General features: G+C 39.0%; 3 protein-coding genes across 4 annotated transcripts; 1 reads left to right on the forward strand and 2 right to left on the reverse strand.

Annotated features, from left to right (window-relative positions):
• Positions 1-18: 18 nt before the first annotated feature.
• On the reverse strand, positions 19-5,070 carry scn4bb (sodium channel, voltage-gated, type IV, beta b). Of its 2 annotated transcripts, XM_072446399.1 has the most exons (6): positions 4,547-5,070; positions 4,251-4,454; positions 3,268-3,431; positions 2,984-3,203; positions 2,596-2,725; positions 19-2,406 (listed from the first exon to the last, which is right to left on the reverse strand). In XM_072446399.1, exons 2-6 carry the CDS (start codon positions 4,333-4,335, stop codon positions 2,310-2,312), a joined length of 696 nt encoding a protein of 231 aa, XP_072302500.1. In that variant the 5' UTR covers positions 4,336-4,454; positions 4,547-5,070; the 3' UTR covers positions 19-2,309. The 2 variants fall into 2 exon arrangements, with proteins under 2 accessions (XP_072302500.1, XP_072302499.1); XM_072446398.1 differs by lacking the exon at positions 4,547-5,070 and having other exon boundaries at positions 4,251-4,485.
• A 1,586-nt stretch (positions 5,071-6,656) lies between these two features.
• Positions 6,657-9,709, reverse strand: mpzl2b (myelin protein zero-like 2b). The gene is made up of 5 exons (XM_072446400.1): positions 9,564-9,709; positions 8,698-8,867; positions 8,356-8,566; positions 7,859-8,027; positions 6,657-7,151 (listed from the first exon to the last, which is right to left on the reverse strand). The coding sequence occupies exons 1-5, from the start codon at positions 9,619-9,621 to the stop codon at positions 7,025-7,027; spliced, it is 735 nt and encodes a 244-aa protein (XP_072302501.1). The 5' UTR covers positions 9,622-9,709; the 3' UTR covers positions 6,657-7,024.
• A 1,047-nt stretch (positions 9,710-10,756) lies between these two features.
• On the forward strand, positions 10,757-14,408 carry pafah1b2 (platelet-activating factor acetylhydrolase 1b, catalytic subunit 2). The gene is made up of 6 exons (XM_072446402.1): positions 10,757-10,926; positions 11,172-11,250; positions 12,138-12,227; positions 12,357-12,473; positions 12,591-12,713; positions 12,832-14,408. Exons 2-6 carry the CDS (start codon positions 11,173-11,175, stop codon positions 13,108-13,110), a joined length of 687 nt encoding a protein of 228 aa, XP_072302503.1. The 5' UTR covers positions 10,757-10,926; position 11,172; the 3' UTR covers positions 13,111-14,408.
• The last annotated feature ends 1,560 nt before the right edge of the window (positions 14,409-15,968 follow it).

A 15,968-nucleotide genomic window follows, 5' to 3' on the forward strand; every position in this document is an offset into this window, starting at 1 on the left:
ACACTGTCACACAAAATATTATTTAAAACTTTATTAGATATTTGTCTGTAAAGAGACCAAGATCTCATATGCATGGATGAAGGCTAAAATGGGACACATTTTTAGAGCAAGACAGAGCATTTCAATTTATTTCACTGCAGTAATGTAAGCAGTAACACTATGACTAAGCGCGCACACTGCAAGCTTGACAGGGGCATTATTCTACTCTTGCTTCTCCATGTTCCACTTTAACCCTACATCCTACACAGAGGTGGATAGTACTCAGTTACATCTATCAAGTACATTCACTTGAGTGACTTTTGAAATAAAATATAATCTACATAGTCGTTTTAAGACACTTTATGTTTTTAATCCTTGAGTAATTAGGACTATTATTTAGTATCAGTAGTGACAAAAACAATATGTAACCATATTCAACAATTTGAACATTTTGTTTATTGTACCTCTCCATCTATTATTACATATTTAAGTACCAGATTAGATATTATGTCCATCCACTCAGTACTTTTTCCAAAAATTCGCTTTTACTAAAGTCATTTTTTGGACCTGGATCATGACTTTGTACTTGGGTAATATTATTTTTATTATTTAAGTACTACCCACCTCTGATCCTACAACTTACAACCAAAAGATTTTGAGGTATTCCTATATATTGCTGATTGCTTGAATTGGCATAGATTGGCTTGTTGTCATGTCAAAACAAATGTAGAATAAATTGTGTGCAATAAAGTTTGGCTTTGTGTGCTGTCTGAATTAAATGCAAATTCTCAGATCATTAAAGCCACATTTTAAAGTTAACACAAACATTTTATCTGGATCTGTTATAAGGGTTTTTACTTCACTATAGGCAACAAGCAATCAAACTCCACTACACAAATAAAACATTGATCATTTCAAGTGTCACTTGATACAGTATTGCTTCAGTGATTTAAATTACGGAAGACATGAGGCACAAATAGAAACAGGATTATTTCCAGTCATCTATACAGTAGGCCCACAAATGCTCACTGACTTCCTTCATGAGGTCTACCACAACAAAGGCAGCCAACATTCAAGTCTGCCAAAGACACAGTGTTTATCTCTCCATCTCACCCTCCAGAGGTAATAATAACAGACATTCATAGTCTTAGATGTGCAACATCTGCTTCCAGAGTTCTCAGTGTGCGCGATGTTAATACATTTGATGCTCACAGCACACATAGCTGTCACCATTTGGCAAAGGCTGTACTATAAGCCAACTCTCTTTTTATAGCTGACCTATACCTAGTGGCTCTGAGATGATGCCCCATCACAATATTGAGCCACTTATTGTAAGTAAAGGTAGCTGTATTCATTGTCAAACTAATCAGTGTAAATGTAGGATTTTTGCTGGAGACAGATAATCTAGATTTAGTAATATTGTGTCATCAAAAATAAAACATCTGTAGCTGATGAATAGCTTTAGTCACCCATGACATCATCAGGGGTGAAGCAAAAAAATCTAACAATATTAGCCTCTTTTCACGTCTCTAATAACTAAACCAGAGGTTCTGCACATGCATTGTTAGATTAGATTAATCCTAAAAGCAGCAGTATCTGGGTCTTTTATTACAGCTGTTGGTAGTTAATTTGGTTTTTCAGTACCAAAACCTATAGCAGATTAGTTTCAAACACTGGATGAAGAATTGTTGAGAAGCATCAAAACACTGTTTAGTGTGGTATGTATGTATCAAATGTTTAAACAAAATGTCAAACATTTGGTTTCAAATATTTTGTTTTGTATGAGAATGTAAATGAAAAAGGGTTAGCTAAGAACTTAAGTAGAGCTAACTATTCTACTATAAGGTGGTTCAATACACATTTATTGCTCATCCCAGTAGTTAGCAAAAAAAAAATATTTTTCTTTCTCAGTCTTTTAACTTGTCCAGGTTTGGGTACATACTTTTAGAAGTCATGGTAGTGTGTGACATACAGGGCAAGTGCTATTGTATAAAGATTACACTTTACAAATGTCAATGCCATGGTTGAATCTTTGGACAAGTCATATGCGTTTTCTCATATAAAATATTACATTTGATTTAATAAACATGTCATGTCCATATTGGGGCATTTAATGGCAATGACCTAACTAATCATGTGGATAATTTATGATGGGTAAGCACTTTTTTTTACATTGTCAATGCATATTTTGTTGACAAAAAGGCCACAGTCAGGCTCATTTTTCAGATCCCAGCTTTGTCTGTTTTTGCGTTGCATGTGAGCATTGTATAAATATGCAAAAAAGGTCCAAAGTTGTCAGTACTTCTATGAGTGTACATACATGCACTTTCTTATTTCTTTTTTGGTGTTGGCTTTGAGTCAGCTTTGGATCCTGAGAGGCCATTTTCTGTGTTGTCAATCCCTGATGACGTTACAAGGCACTCCTTACTGTGGCAAGGGACATAAAAAAGAAAGTCAGTTCCTCTACAAATATGGAAGTTTAAGAAGACACATGACCCTAGCTCATTAAATCAATTACGGTAATGTATGAAACTGAGCCAGTGTCAGTTTCCGTCAAGCGCAAGCGCCATATTCTGATGTAACAGAAGGAAACAGTTTCTTATTTGATTAACTCACTTTTTCTCCTCAAGTTTGGCAAGAACAAAGAGTGTGAAGTTCTTGATCAGCATGAAGCCCATTAACAGCGCGATGGCTCCACCGACACATGAGGCAATGATGATGGTCACTGTGTTGTCCACTACCCTCACTGCAGCAAAGCAACAGCCAAGACAAGATGGTTATGTTTGGAACAGTGGATAAAAGTAAACAACTAAATTACTATCATCATTACTAGTCCGGTTTCAGTTTTGAATAATCATGTATTATGTGAATAAAAGGCTAAAATATTATGTATAAGCTATAATGAATATCACTGTAATAACGCCAACAAGTCATGGCCATGAGTTTGTGTTCTAGCCTTTGCATGTATAGTATATGAATAAATGCAATCTCTATAGTCACTTACACTCTTCCACCACAATGAGATTAAAAATGGCACTGTGGTTCTTTCCCTTCTCCTTTGGGTTGCGTCCAAAGCAGGTGTACTGACCAGCATCGTCAAAGGTAATGTTCCACAACAGGATGGATATGTTGTTTTCACGATTCATCCCCACAAACGTCACCCTATCTCTGAATATTTTCACCTGAGGCACTACTCCCTCAGAAGAAATCACTGAATCACACACCTGCAACACAAAATAGTGGCAAATGCTAACCCAGTCTCAAAAAACAAAAATATTAACAATGTACCTTCTGCATGGTGCCATTGTCGTTGAACTGCCAGTTGAAATAGAGGTCTTTAATTCCGATGCAGCTGAAGTATGTACAAGGAAGCATGACAGTGCTGCCATTGACTGCCTCCAGGAATGGGATTTTGCCCACAGACATCTCTAGTGCCTGAATTGACCACACTCCTAATTTAAAGGAAACAACAAGGTGACAACTATCAAATATGTGATACTGACAGGTTTAGTTTACATCCAACATTGCATTCATTCTTTAAATATAACAACAAGTAATTGTTACATGTAACCATATATAATGATGTCATAAAGATTCCCCTCTTCATGTAGTCCCTGCGTAACATGAAATAACAAAGTCACAGCAATGGCATTTCTGTAAATTACACAAGGAGAAATCTGCTGTGATACTGTAACTATACACCAGGAAGTGCAGAGGACATCAGGAAGTCACCGTGGAGAAATCCTTGGATTTGGTCGACTGATGAAATCCATTTAAGTTATACTTCATTGTCTTGAATTTAACAGCATTAAGAAACTGCTGTCATAGACAATACTGTATAGATAGCCACGTTGTGTATTGTGATAAAGCAGCACATGTTGTGTAATGGTCAAGGTCACGGAAAGAACCAGCATCAAAATATTTGCCTCCTCTCATATAAACAAAGAGGTCACTAGAGACGAGAGTACTGCACACTTTGAAAAGACAGTTTAATGGTAGTGGTTTCTCATCTAGAGACAACTTTTGAAAACTATGTCGTAACTGTGTGTGTGCTAAAGTTACTCGTGTCAAATTCACAACTAAAATAAGTATTTTTGCCGAAATTTAATCATTAATATCCATTCTTATTACCATCTAAGACAAGATGTGTGTGTGCTTTCTAGGCAATAGTATAGTTAAAACAAATGTATGAACCATTGACAATTTTCTTTTTACTTTCCAAACACATCTACATGTAATTATATGTGCCACATGCAGGAGGTATACGTTACCAAACAGAGCAGACAGGATGACACTGACTGCTGTGGATGGAGAGCCCAGCCTCGGGGATTCATCCCCAGTCCACCGGACCTCCATGGCAGCCAGATCAGCTCCAGAACAGGTGTGAGATCCAGTCCGAGATGGGTAATGTCAGACTATTAGCACAACTTTATGTCCCTTCTGCACTGCTCGGACTCGTGGCTCCAATGTTGCACCTTTTGTAAACCGTCAGACACAAAAAAGCATTAGATAAAAGCAAGAGGAGGAAAAACTATGGACAGATCTGAGACTGTATTTTCACACACACCCTTCTTCAGCAGTGTCCCGTTAAAAGGCTGCAGTGGCTCGGACAGTGCTGGAGCCAAACGCTTACTGTGCACTGTCAGGGTTCACTCAAGGAGAGTCCAGCAGCACTTTCACTGCAGCGACAGCCACATTGCAGCTTTGGCCAGGCTCAGAGTCGGTCAAAGGAATGAAGTATGACTAAACAGGACAAAAAATGAAGTCAACTGTACAGAAAAATACAAAAGATGATCAGTACAGTTAGTTTTCAAATAAACAAAGCTCTGTCTAGGTTCCTTGTTCCTTGTTACATGTCTGTCCCTCTGGCTCATCCCTCAACTTTTCCCCATCCTCTCTCTTCCTGGCCGTGTGCCACCTCTCCTCACTCCCCCCCTTACCTGGACCATTCATTCGCTTTAACTCCTTGCACCCTCCCCTTGTTGTTCTGCTGGCATGGGGTGCATATGCAGACTCATGCACTCTTGCCAATGTTATCAGTGAAGATCAAGACAAAGTTCTGCAGTGCAGGGTTGGTGGCTGTAATGCAGAGTTATAAAAGGATTCATTCACAAGTACAATAAAACTACTGAGTCTCAGTCAAGGCATTTTTTTTTTCTTCAACTGACCGGTTCAAGTGTATATCCTTAAAAGGTTGTATAACTCTAAGTCCCTGCTCTATTTCGTTTTTTATGCATTTACTTTTCAAAAGCACTGCAGAATACAGGGGTCCCTACAATACTTCAAAGATCAAATTGTCATGTCTACCATGAAGTATAGTGTGAAGCCTTGTATTGATGCAGCACCAAGATTGCACACACATCATTTTATTCCCAGGACAGCTCCTTTTCCCATTACAACATCAGCACTATTCACTGCAAGACATTAGAGGAACTGCTTATTATATTGATTAGTGAATTTCATTGCCAATTTAATGCCACCAATTGTCATCCCTTGTTGCAAACTTAAAATCAACACAAAGCTGCATTGTCTGCTCCTTGTCATTGTGTATGTCTTTATTTTGTTAATATAGTCCATGTTAAGGTTTGAAGGTTAATGATAAGGTAGTAAAAAAGTGATGGAGGAAGAGGACACACTTTGAGTAGGTGGACAGCTGACTTTTAACTTTGAAAAATTGTGATCGCCTTATTTCTGGTTATTTGGATTTGAATGTGTAAAAGCAAAACTGCTGCTATTTTGGTAGATTCAGAGCTCTTACAAAGAGAAAGCTGCTTCCTGCTATGGGCCCACTGCTCCACTCTCCTGGCCCCTCCACTTTGGTATCAATGCAGCAGCAGTGGGAACGCTTCCAGAACTGGTAAAAAAAAAAAAAAAGAAAAGCAAAACAGCATTTTACCGCACTGAAAGTCTTGAACTATTCCCTGGGCATCCCTCTTACTTTAGTTAAGTGTAAATAAATCACTTTTACCTGCAACTGCAGTGTTAAAACCACATGGTCGCTGCTGACAGAGGTGTCATCATCGGCTGTACTGCAGCAAGACCCAAGGACACAGACTCAGCTCTTATCTGGGCCAACTCAAGAGCTGCCCCATATGAAAAGAACAATCAACGTGCATTCAACCCGTTTATCCTAATCAAAACATTAACAAATATAGAGTTAAAACAAGAGGGGAAATTAACCAAATATGGTAATCATAACAAGGCCTTCCTACGCATCTATTCCCATGTGTTTCCCTCCTCCCTTTTCATAACCTCCTTTGCTTGTTTGACACACCTAAATTGTGTTCAAAATGCATGTATACACATGTCCCGTCCATTTAGAATGAGCACTACACAGTCAGCCCAGTGTCGGCGTAAGAGGTGTGATATCCGCAAAATCACCACTAGAGGGGGCTGTTTTTTGTTGAAATAAGATTTTATCCATTATTTCTTAACAGCTATATGTTCGACAACCTAGTTTGCCTCTTAAAGTCATTGATACTTCCACGCTGAAATTTTGAGTATGTTTTGAGTATGTCTATGTATATCTGAAAATTAATAATTTAACAACAAACAAACAAAATGTGGACAAATTAGGACAAGTAGGCTACATAAGCCACAAGCATGTATGGTACAGAAAGCATATTGGCGCATACTTTACACATGTCCACACTTACAAAATGTCACAAAACTTGTAGTCTATTATAAAAACATGTTTATTCTATCAAATGTTTCACAGAGCTGCAGAATTGAAAAAAGAAAATGTAAACTCTTGTATAAACAATATATACAGTATTATGGTACAAAAACATACATGTAGTCCTACTTGAGAATAAATCAAGAGGCAGCTTTCTATTTTAATCCAGCAATGTCTTAATAGGCAAGGGTATATTAATGTTCTATCTCAATATAATAATAAAAAACACTATTGGTTGTGTAAAAACAAGGTACAGATTTAAGACATAGTTTTCATTGAGAAACTTTTCTTTTGGCATCTGAGCCCTGAAACCAGTCGAAACACTGCTATGGACGTTGGTCATTTGAATGAATGAAAGGGAAAAAACTGTTAGTCATCATTGCCGTCATCATGATCCTCTTCCTCACCATCCTCTTCCTCATCGTCTCCACTTCTGTCCACAGACCCTTCTGTCTTCTTTGACATAAATGTCAAATGAATGGCCTCCTCAGATTTGCTAATGCACCAGAGGCAGTGTGTCAGCCAAAACATTTGGAATGTCTCTCAGGACAAACTACTTGAAATGAAGCATGACCGTCATATGTCAAGAAGGAAAGCTACTGTTCACTCCTGCTGAGCACAGCTGATTAATACCAAACATTACATTCAGACTTCAAGGCTGCAAGTTTGAGCGTAAATTTAATACATTTGTATTTCATTGCAAAATCACAATTCACTTTTTGGGATTAGCTGAAGTCTGAATGCACCATTTTATAACATTTTGAAAGAATAACAATTCATCACAGCACAATTAGTACATTATGCCATTACATTTTCAAATCAGGTTTGAATAGTACAATTAGATTGCATTTTTAGCGTTTTAGCATTTTAAGTGGTTAATACATAGTACTTAAGAATATGCTGTGTAAATTGTGCTCAATAAATAGTAGTAAAATAGTGTTCAGTGAAAACCCTATTTACATCTCCACCAAAAGATTTTAAAAAAATTAACGTAGAAAGCAAATAGTTTAAACATTTAAAAAGTAAGCAAGTGTAAAAAGTAAGTATAAGCAAATATAAAAATGATTATGGACTATGGTCACATTTACCAACTGAGTAAAAAGAAACGGTCCAGTCTCATTTGGGTCTGTAGTGTTTTCTGCACCAGAGCACACCCTGCCCAGCACCAGACTGCACCCGTCCCGGTCCAACTGCAAACCTCACCACGCTGTAGTGTCCTTCCACTGCTCCTCCGGGATGTGCATCTCAATGTCTCTGTTCATTCTCCTTTTCCTGCAGACCTTCACCATTACAACGATGCTGAGGATGATCAGGATGAGCACTATCCCACCGCCCACAACTATGGCCAACATGCTGATCTGAGAGAGGGACACTGGGACAAACAAGCAATGACGCACATAAGTATACACATATACATTTACATGTTGAGAGTGCAAAATCTGAGGAAGCAGGCTCAGATAGAAGAGCATAACTAAATGGAAGGTTTTGTCTGGTTGGTTTTTGAGTATTTATTTGAAAACAACTGCTATGTGCTTTTGCAGATGAGCCAGACCCTAGCTATGTTTCCTTTAGTGTGATCAGAATCTAAATACATTTTGAGTCATACGGTTTAAACCAAGCGGCCCTTGCATGTTGTCCAAAAATAAGGAATACTTCTACAGAGTATTAGCAGGGAAAAGGAAGGAACGGCGTGGCCACACCTTTGTCCACCACTCTGAGGGCGAGCTCTCCGTTGCTGCCGTGCACGTCTGGCCTGTTGCGGACCTGGCAGATGTAGGTGCCATTGAAGGTTGGAAGTACATCCTGCAGCGTGATGGAGGCATCTTTCCTCAGGATGTCCCCAGACCAAAGCACATGGCCTTTGAAACGCCCTTGATCAGCGGGATATGGCTCCTTGTCAAAATAAAAGACCTGACACACACCAAAAATCAATAAATAACATACAAAATGATCCAACAGCCATATGTAAAACTACAAGCTGACTTTGAGAGGCTTGACAAGCGAAATACTTGTAGTCTGGTGACAATGACATGTTCACTCACCGACTCATCTGGGCCGGGCACTAGGGGGCGGAAGTTCCATGACACGGTTACAGACTGCAGTAACACTGGAGAGGTGGAGCTGAAAGTGCACTTCAGTTTCACATCTGTCCCATTGACCCCCTCCACTTCCGCTGGTGTGATGATTTCAATACAACAGACATGTCGAACTCCTGTGGAAAACAACAGATTTTCAGCCATGTTTAGGCTCAATTTAAAACATTATTATGCTGTCAACTATAGTGTTGTAGTGAGTATCTTGAATATCCCTCATATAAACCTGGAAATCTCAAACAAACTTTGCTACCACCAACTCAGTGACAGTCCATGTTATCTCCACAGAGTTGCTTATCAGACACACACAGCATTTGTAGCCAGAACAAGAATCCGGTCTTCACTGTGAGAAAGACGGGAACTTTAAGAACAAAAAACCACAATGCATTCCACCATTACAGGAAACTTCACCTGACCTTTCCCCCCTTCTAATGGGTGAATCAGGGACACTACCATTACCCTTATTTTTTTATGTGAATTGTCTTTTTAACTGATTAAAAATGTAACCAATGCTTGAACCAATTGGGAAAATGCTACTTCCTCCATCAGACATTTCGACCATTCATTATATCAACATGTAGGTCACGTGTAACTAACCACATGCATAATACAGTAGGCCGAAATCAATAGACTACAAGTTCACCTGTGGTATGGGGCCAAAGTCAAATAAACACTCCTGACGGGTCAAAGGTCGATAGGCAGACAGACTATGCTCGAGGTGCTGTGATATACCCGCTTTAAACAGGGAAGAAGGGTTGTGTTGGTAGAAAAGAATGTCTCTCTCTCTTTCCAGGAAGCTGCTGCTGTTCACTCACCTGGCACCGCAAGCCCTCCCAGCACACACAGACATATGCGAAACACCGCGCTCAACATGGATGCTGCCTGTCAGATGAGCGGGGTCACATGAAACACCCAGCAGTCTTCATATACCAAAATGTCACCGTGGCTTGGCTCAACTAAAGGGGTTAAAAATGCGTTAGAAGTAGAGGAAAAGTGAGTCACTGGACGCACACACCTTGGGCACAGAGATGGGCGGCGTCTACGGCTCTGTCAAGTCTCGCAGAACCCGTTCACCTGCCCCTCGGGCCCGTGGCTCGTGCAAATCAGCAGCGTTTACTCCGGTACAGCCAATCTTACCGTCACTTAAGACTCAAAGGTTTATGTTGTACTTTAGAGCAATGGCCCTCACTTCAGGGACTATTTTATCGGAAATGCAAATGAATGGCTCCATCTAGTGGCGTCTGGTTCTTTAGATTGTTGTGGGGGAGTCACATACTTACTCCAGCTGTGCAATAGAAAACGGTATGAGAAGCAAAAGGAAAGTTAAAAATTATATAGATGTATAGATAATATATAGATAGAAAGGCAGAACTGTTCTGTAAAGAGACGAAGAAAGTGTAGGTTTTGAATTTGTTTTGAACTGTGTTTTTATTATATGGCATTCCATACAAATCAAAATAACTGCTTATTTTAATATCATATCCGTGATTATTGCTTTTGTCCTATGCAATAATTATCCTATGTTACAAAGATACGTTCTACAACAGTAAAACGTTATTTTGGGGTGAAATTATAGCCTGACAGACTAAACTCTGGACTAAACTTCCCAGCGCTCTCCGGCGTTGGTTTATAACATAGACTAGAGAGAACATCGCCATGGTAACCTATAGTAACCGACGTCTCGTCTCGGCCATGTTGAGGTGGAAAATTCTACTAAAGAACCGTCATTTTGTAATAACTACTTTTTAAACTACTTTTTTCAAACTCAAATTCTTCATTTATAATAAAATGGTCATGAAATGAACATAATAATAATAAACAGAATGGTGTTAGTGACAAACACACATTTTCATAATTTAGCGAAACAATGTCCTGAAAGACACATGTAGAGTTCTCTGCGTCGTTAGGACCACAACTATATAATATATTTTCACTTTTTATCGCCCTGCTTTGACGTTATTTGCGGTTAGAATTGAGCTCTTTCTCCACTCACAAGATGGCCGCCGTGAACGCAACAGCAACAGAGCCTTGATCCCTCTAGCCTATATTATAACCCTGTGGTCGCCTCTGTCTCTGTGCCTATTGACACACCTTTTGTTGACATTTGAAGGGAGCAACTGTAAAAAGATATATTGTAAGACCACAGAGAAAAGTGAAGACAGCGCAGGACGCACACAGGTACACGTTCAGTTTATATAATACAGTTTAGCGAAGCACGGGCGTGTCAAATGCTAGCTAAGTGTCATAGATGTTGTGATAAACATGCAAGCTAAAGGCTAATGTCTGACATCCAATGATTGAATTGAACTGACTATGGTCAGGCTACACAGCAGGCTTTGTAGGCCTGTTTATGTCTTCTGAAAATAGGCCTACAACATGGTTATCTTACTGCTGCAGTAGTATCTTCATTACGTCTGTTTTAGGATGAGTGGTGATGAGAACCCTGCTGCACTGCCAAAGCCTGTGGAGGATGTGCAGGGAGATGAAAGATGGATTTCACAGGTTGGTTATTATTGTAAAATAATCTTGATACAACGTTAGTTAGGCTTAGGACGATATTGAATTTTTGTGTCCCAATTATCATGACCAAAATAATATTTGATTATCGACAATATCACGACAATTGCTAAAATTGCGGACAGTGAAGAAATATTATGGATATGAATTATTATAAGTTAGTATTATGAATAAGTTCCATGTTTAAACAAAAAATGATTGCTATAAGTGAAAATAAGAATCATCTACAAAATAATATTGTGCATATTAGTATATTTTTTCTGCAACATCTGATGGTATAATGGCAATTAGCTTTGTTGTTGATATTGCAATTACTGGTATACCAAATGTAGCAAAAACGATTATTGCGTTCTCTTTTTGTCGCAATAAAAATATTTTGGTTTGTTTTATCCCCAGTCAATAATGCACATAAGCAATGCCACAACTAGCAATGTCATAAATCTGATTTTGCAGTGAACTTTGTTGGATTGAATTGCTTAGCATGTAAAAAAATGACAAAATATGTAAATTCCAACAATGAAAAATGACTTGTAAAAGCTATGATGTGAATATGATGGTCAGGATATGCTGGAACTTCAAGTCTTATCACCTTTTCCTGTTTAGTAGCCTCATAGTAGGTCAATGCTCAATTAATCCTGCAAAGCTAATAAACCGTAACAGTCTGCTTAGCTAACTCCGATGGTGCACCAGACATTCTTATGGGTTAAGGCTTAGAGACAGGCTTATGAGTATTATCCTATTGCCAAGACAACTTTCCACACAATGTTGTCTTTGATCTTGTGCCTGATTTACACCTTACCTTGTTATATAGATATATCATTGTTATTGGTGTATACAATAGCGAATTGATTCTTTGTGGTTTTCTTTTACAGCATATACGGTTTGCACAGGAGTGTAAGGATGCAGAGCCAGATGTGTTGTTCATTGGTGATTCAATGGTTCAGTTAATGCAGCAATATGATGTAAGTAAGCATCCTCTCATATCATACAAATCTGATGTATCTTAGTGTTTGCATGACATCTACCTTGTTGCCCTATAGTTATTGCAACTATTTCACAACTCGACAATGAATGCTTATTTTGGTTCACAGATCTGGAGGGAGTTCTTCTCTCCTCTCCATGCTATAAACTTTGGCATAGGAGGGGACACCACTTGTAATGTGCTGTGGAGGCTGCAGAATGGGGAGCTGGAGAATATAAGGCCTAAAGTAAGACTTTGTTTATTTATGGGTGTTTTTTCTTTTTTGCTGTTATTGTTGAACAGTTTTGTATTGACTGCAGTTGTAGCTTTTTGTGGATTAATATGGATGTCTGGTCTTGCTCAGGTGGTTGTGCTGTGGGTAGGAACCAACAATCATGAGCACACAGCGGAGCAAGTGGCTGGAGGAGTAACGGCCATTGCACAACTTCTTGCAACTCGTCTACCCAAGGCTAAGATAATTGTGCTGGTAAGATTCAATCCTATTATTAATAATTACACATGCATCCATTTTTACTTTACTTTGCTAACTCACATTATTTATGTATAATGGAGTTCTGTAACAGTATATTCTTCGTCATCTTCAGGGTCTGCTGCCGCGAGGAGAACGGTCAAACCTGCTGAGGGAGAAGAATGCGACTGTTAACAGTTTTTTGCGCTCATGGCTTCCCCGAATACCACAGGCTCTGTTCCTTGACGTCAGCAAAGAGCTGGTCCACTCTGATGGGACCATCAGCATACAGCACATGTTTGACTTCCTCCATCTAACATCTTCTGGGTACCGCATCATAGCAAAGCCCCTTTATGACCTTCTGCTGCAGATATTAGAGGAGACACCGGAGGAGAGAAGGGCCTCACTGGTTTAAGAGGCAAGTCTCCAAATCGATGCGATGGGGACGTGCTCCTGGGACAGTCCTGTAGAAAGGCTCATTCAGAGGAGAATGCCCCATGTGAGTGCGTGGTGTGGGATCATATTTATTAGTGGAGGTTGAGCATGGAGAGGGAGAGAGACTACACGATACTGTATGTAGACACTGTGATCATAAAAAAGTAGAGCTAATGGCCAACAGACAAATCACAATGAATACAAATAAATTCCTTGTACTTATATACTCATAATCAATAAAAAACAGCAAGCATTATCAAGTAGATGAGTTAAAATGCTTCAAATACACATCTTTAAATGAGGGATTTACCCCTTTTTAAAAAGGGAGTGTCTGCAGTGCCGCAGCTCCTGAAACTGCGCCACTCTTTGACCGCGTTTTAGCGCCGTTTTAGACCGCGCCGGGTTAAGGTTAGGGTTAAGGTTAGGGTTAGGGTTAAGGTTAGGGTTAGGGTTAGCCATGAGGCGATAACGGGCTATAAGGGAAATGCTGCGGTCCCTGAAACTGCGCGGCCATTTGACCGCGCCGCGACTCTCCAGCCACGCCCTTTTAAAAATCTGTCAATCCTGCATATTGAGCAAATGCTTTGCACAAGTCTTCCACACATTGCCAGCCAAGAACACAGTATCGTAAAATATGTTGCCAATTGTTTTAACACACTAGTTAACGCACTACTTTATGAACCCTTCCTAAAGTACACAAATATCTTTCAGGTCCATTGGAGCCAGTCAAATAACTTTAACCGTACTAATGTAAACTCTCTCCCTCTCTTCTTAAAATAACAGTATTTTCAAGTAAAAGCACTTCTTAAATGTAATTTCTCACTTTTTTATTCCACTTCTGTGTTTTAGTTGACTGTGTCGACCTTCTGTACTGCCCGACATTTCTTCTTGAATTAAGTTATTGAAGTAACTACTGAATGCAGTCATAATAATTGTTGCTATTCTAAATCACAGGTCATGTTAAGGATCCCATTTGTATGTGAGCTTGTCTGGTAGCTTCTAATTAGAAAACAAAAATAAAATGCCTCATCAAGCATCCACTTAACTGAAGTTACTGCCGTCTTAAGCTCTGCACCTGGTGTGCTATGTTAATAGTGTATATGTGTGTGTGTGCCTTATGTGTTCTTATGACAATTGTGTACAGTGTGTCCGTCTGTCTGTCTGTGAATTATGAAGTGTGGCAGAAAGTTTACATTGTTCCAATTAATTATTTGCTTTGTTGCTTAACTGTCTCGTTATGAACGTCGAGCATTACAATAAAAACATGATTTACCGACACTTCCATAGTAGTATTTCAGTTATTAATTATTATGAATTTTTGAATTGCATATTAGCTTATGTGTAATACAACAAGGATAACCTGTTTTATCTACAACATATCCAATCATGTCTTGGAGAAAGTGAACCGATCCAAACCTGTGTGTGATATTGTCACCTAACAGCAGATGGAGATATTTCACCAACATTGTTGCCTTTATTGCTTGCTCGTTACCGATCCTTTGGCTTTCACATCCTCAGCTCAGTAATTCCCTTTGTAGGTTAATTCTGATAAATATAGACTGATTTAAAAACAACAACAAACAAACAAAAAACATTCAAGTCATTTAACATGTATTAAAAGCTGCTGTTAAAATGTGCAGTTTAGACCAAAGTTGATTTCATCACTTCAAGTTTGATGCAAGACAAGGGCAGTATCTGATTGAATGTAGTATTCTTTTAAGAGATAGTAACCAACAAGTGCTCTTAGTACAGCCAGTGCTCCTGACTCAGATGTTGTCCTTTGACCCACACCCCGTCTTATCCATATTTATTGATACTAATCAGTAATCTATGTGTTAAACAGTTCTATTTTAGTCGCCCTCTGTTCCTTTGGTCCAACTGATTGATTAAATTAAACTATTTTAGTGGAGTCCTGCTTTTAAGAGAAAAAAAAACGTCTTTGATTATATACATACCCAAGACAATTTTACAACTCTGAAATGTACCGTAAGGAATTTTCAAACTCAAAGTTTTCATGTTTCTGATCTGATGTAACAAAGATTGAACTCTTTGCCTTGAATAGCAAGCGTTATGTCTGGAGGAAACAGGCACTGCTCATCACCTGGCCAATACCATCCCTACAGTGAAGCGTGGTGGTGAGAGCATGCTGTGGGGATGCTTTTCAGCAACAGGAACTGGAAAACTAGTCAGGAACCATTGAAAGATGAATGCAGCTGTGTACAGAGACATCCTTGATGAAAACCTTCTCCAGACCACTCTGGGCGTCAGACTGGGCTGAAGGTTCATCTTCCAACAAGGCAATGAACCTAAGCACACAGGATAACAAAGAAGTGGCTACAGGACAACCAGCCAGACTTGAATGCAATTGAACATCTCTGGAGTGATCTGAAAAAGGCCATGAACTGATGCTTACCATCTAAGCTGATGGAGGTTGAGAGGTTCTGCAGAAGAATGGGAGAAACTGCCCATGAATAGGTGAGCCAAGCTTGTAGCATTATACTCAAAAAGACTTGAGGCTGTAATGAGTCCCAAAGGTGCTTCAACAAAGTATTGAACATAGGCAGTGAATACTTATGTACATGCGTTGTTGTTGTTTTTTCAAAACACATTTTCAAATAATTTAAACAACCTTCTTTCACATTGCCACTATGGGGTATTATTTGCAGAATTTTGAGGCAAATAATAAATGGTATTCATATTGGAATAAGGCTGTAACATAACAAAATGTGGAAGAGGTGAAGTGCTGTGAATATGTCATTCTGGGCATACTGTTTACAATACCTGGGACCTATTTTAACTGTCAATCATTTTTGTCTTTTGTTTGGAAATGCACTGCCA

Source organism: Eucyclogobius newberryi, unplaced genomic scaffold, assembly GCF_026437365.1.
Source record: "Eucyclogobius newberryi isolate DKJ021-1_F unplaced genomic scaffold, fEucNew1.0.hap1 SCAF_15, whole genome shotgun sequence".
In the NCBI taxonomy this organism is placed as follows: domain Eukaryota; kingdom Metazoa; phylum Chordata; class Actinopteri; order Gobiiformes; family Gobiidae; genus Eucyclogobius; species Eucyclogobius newberryi.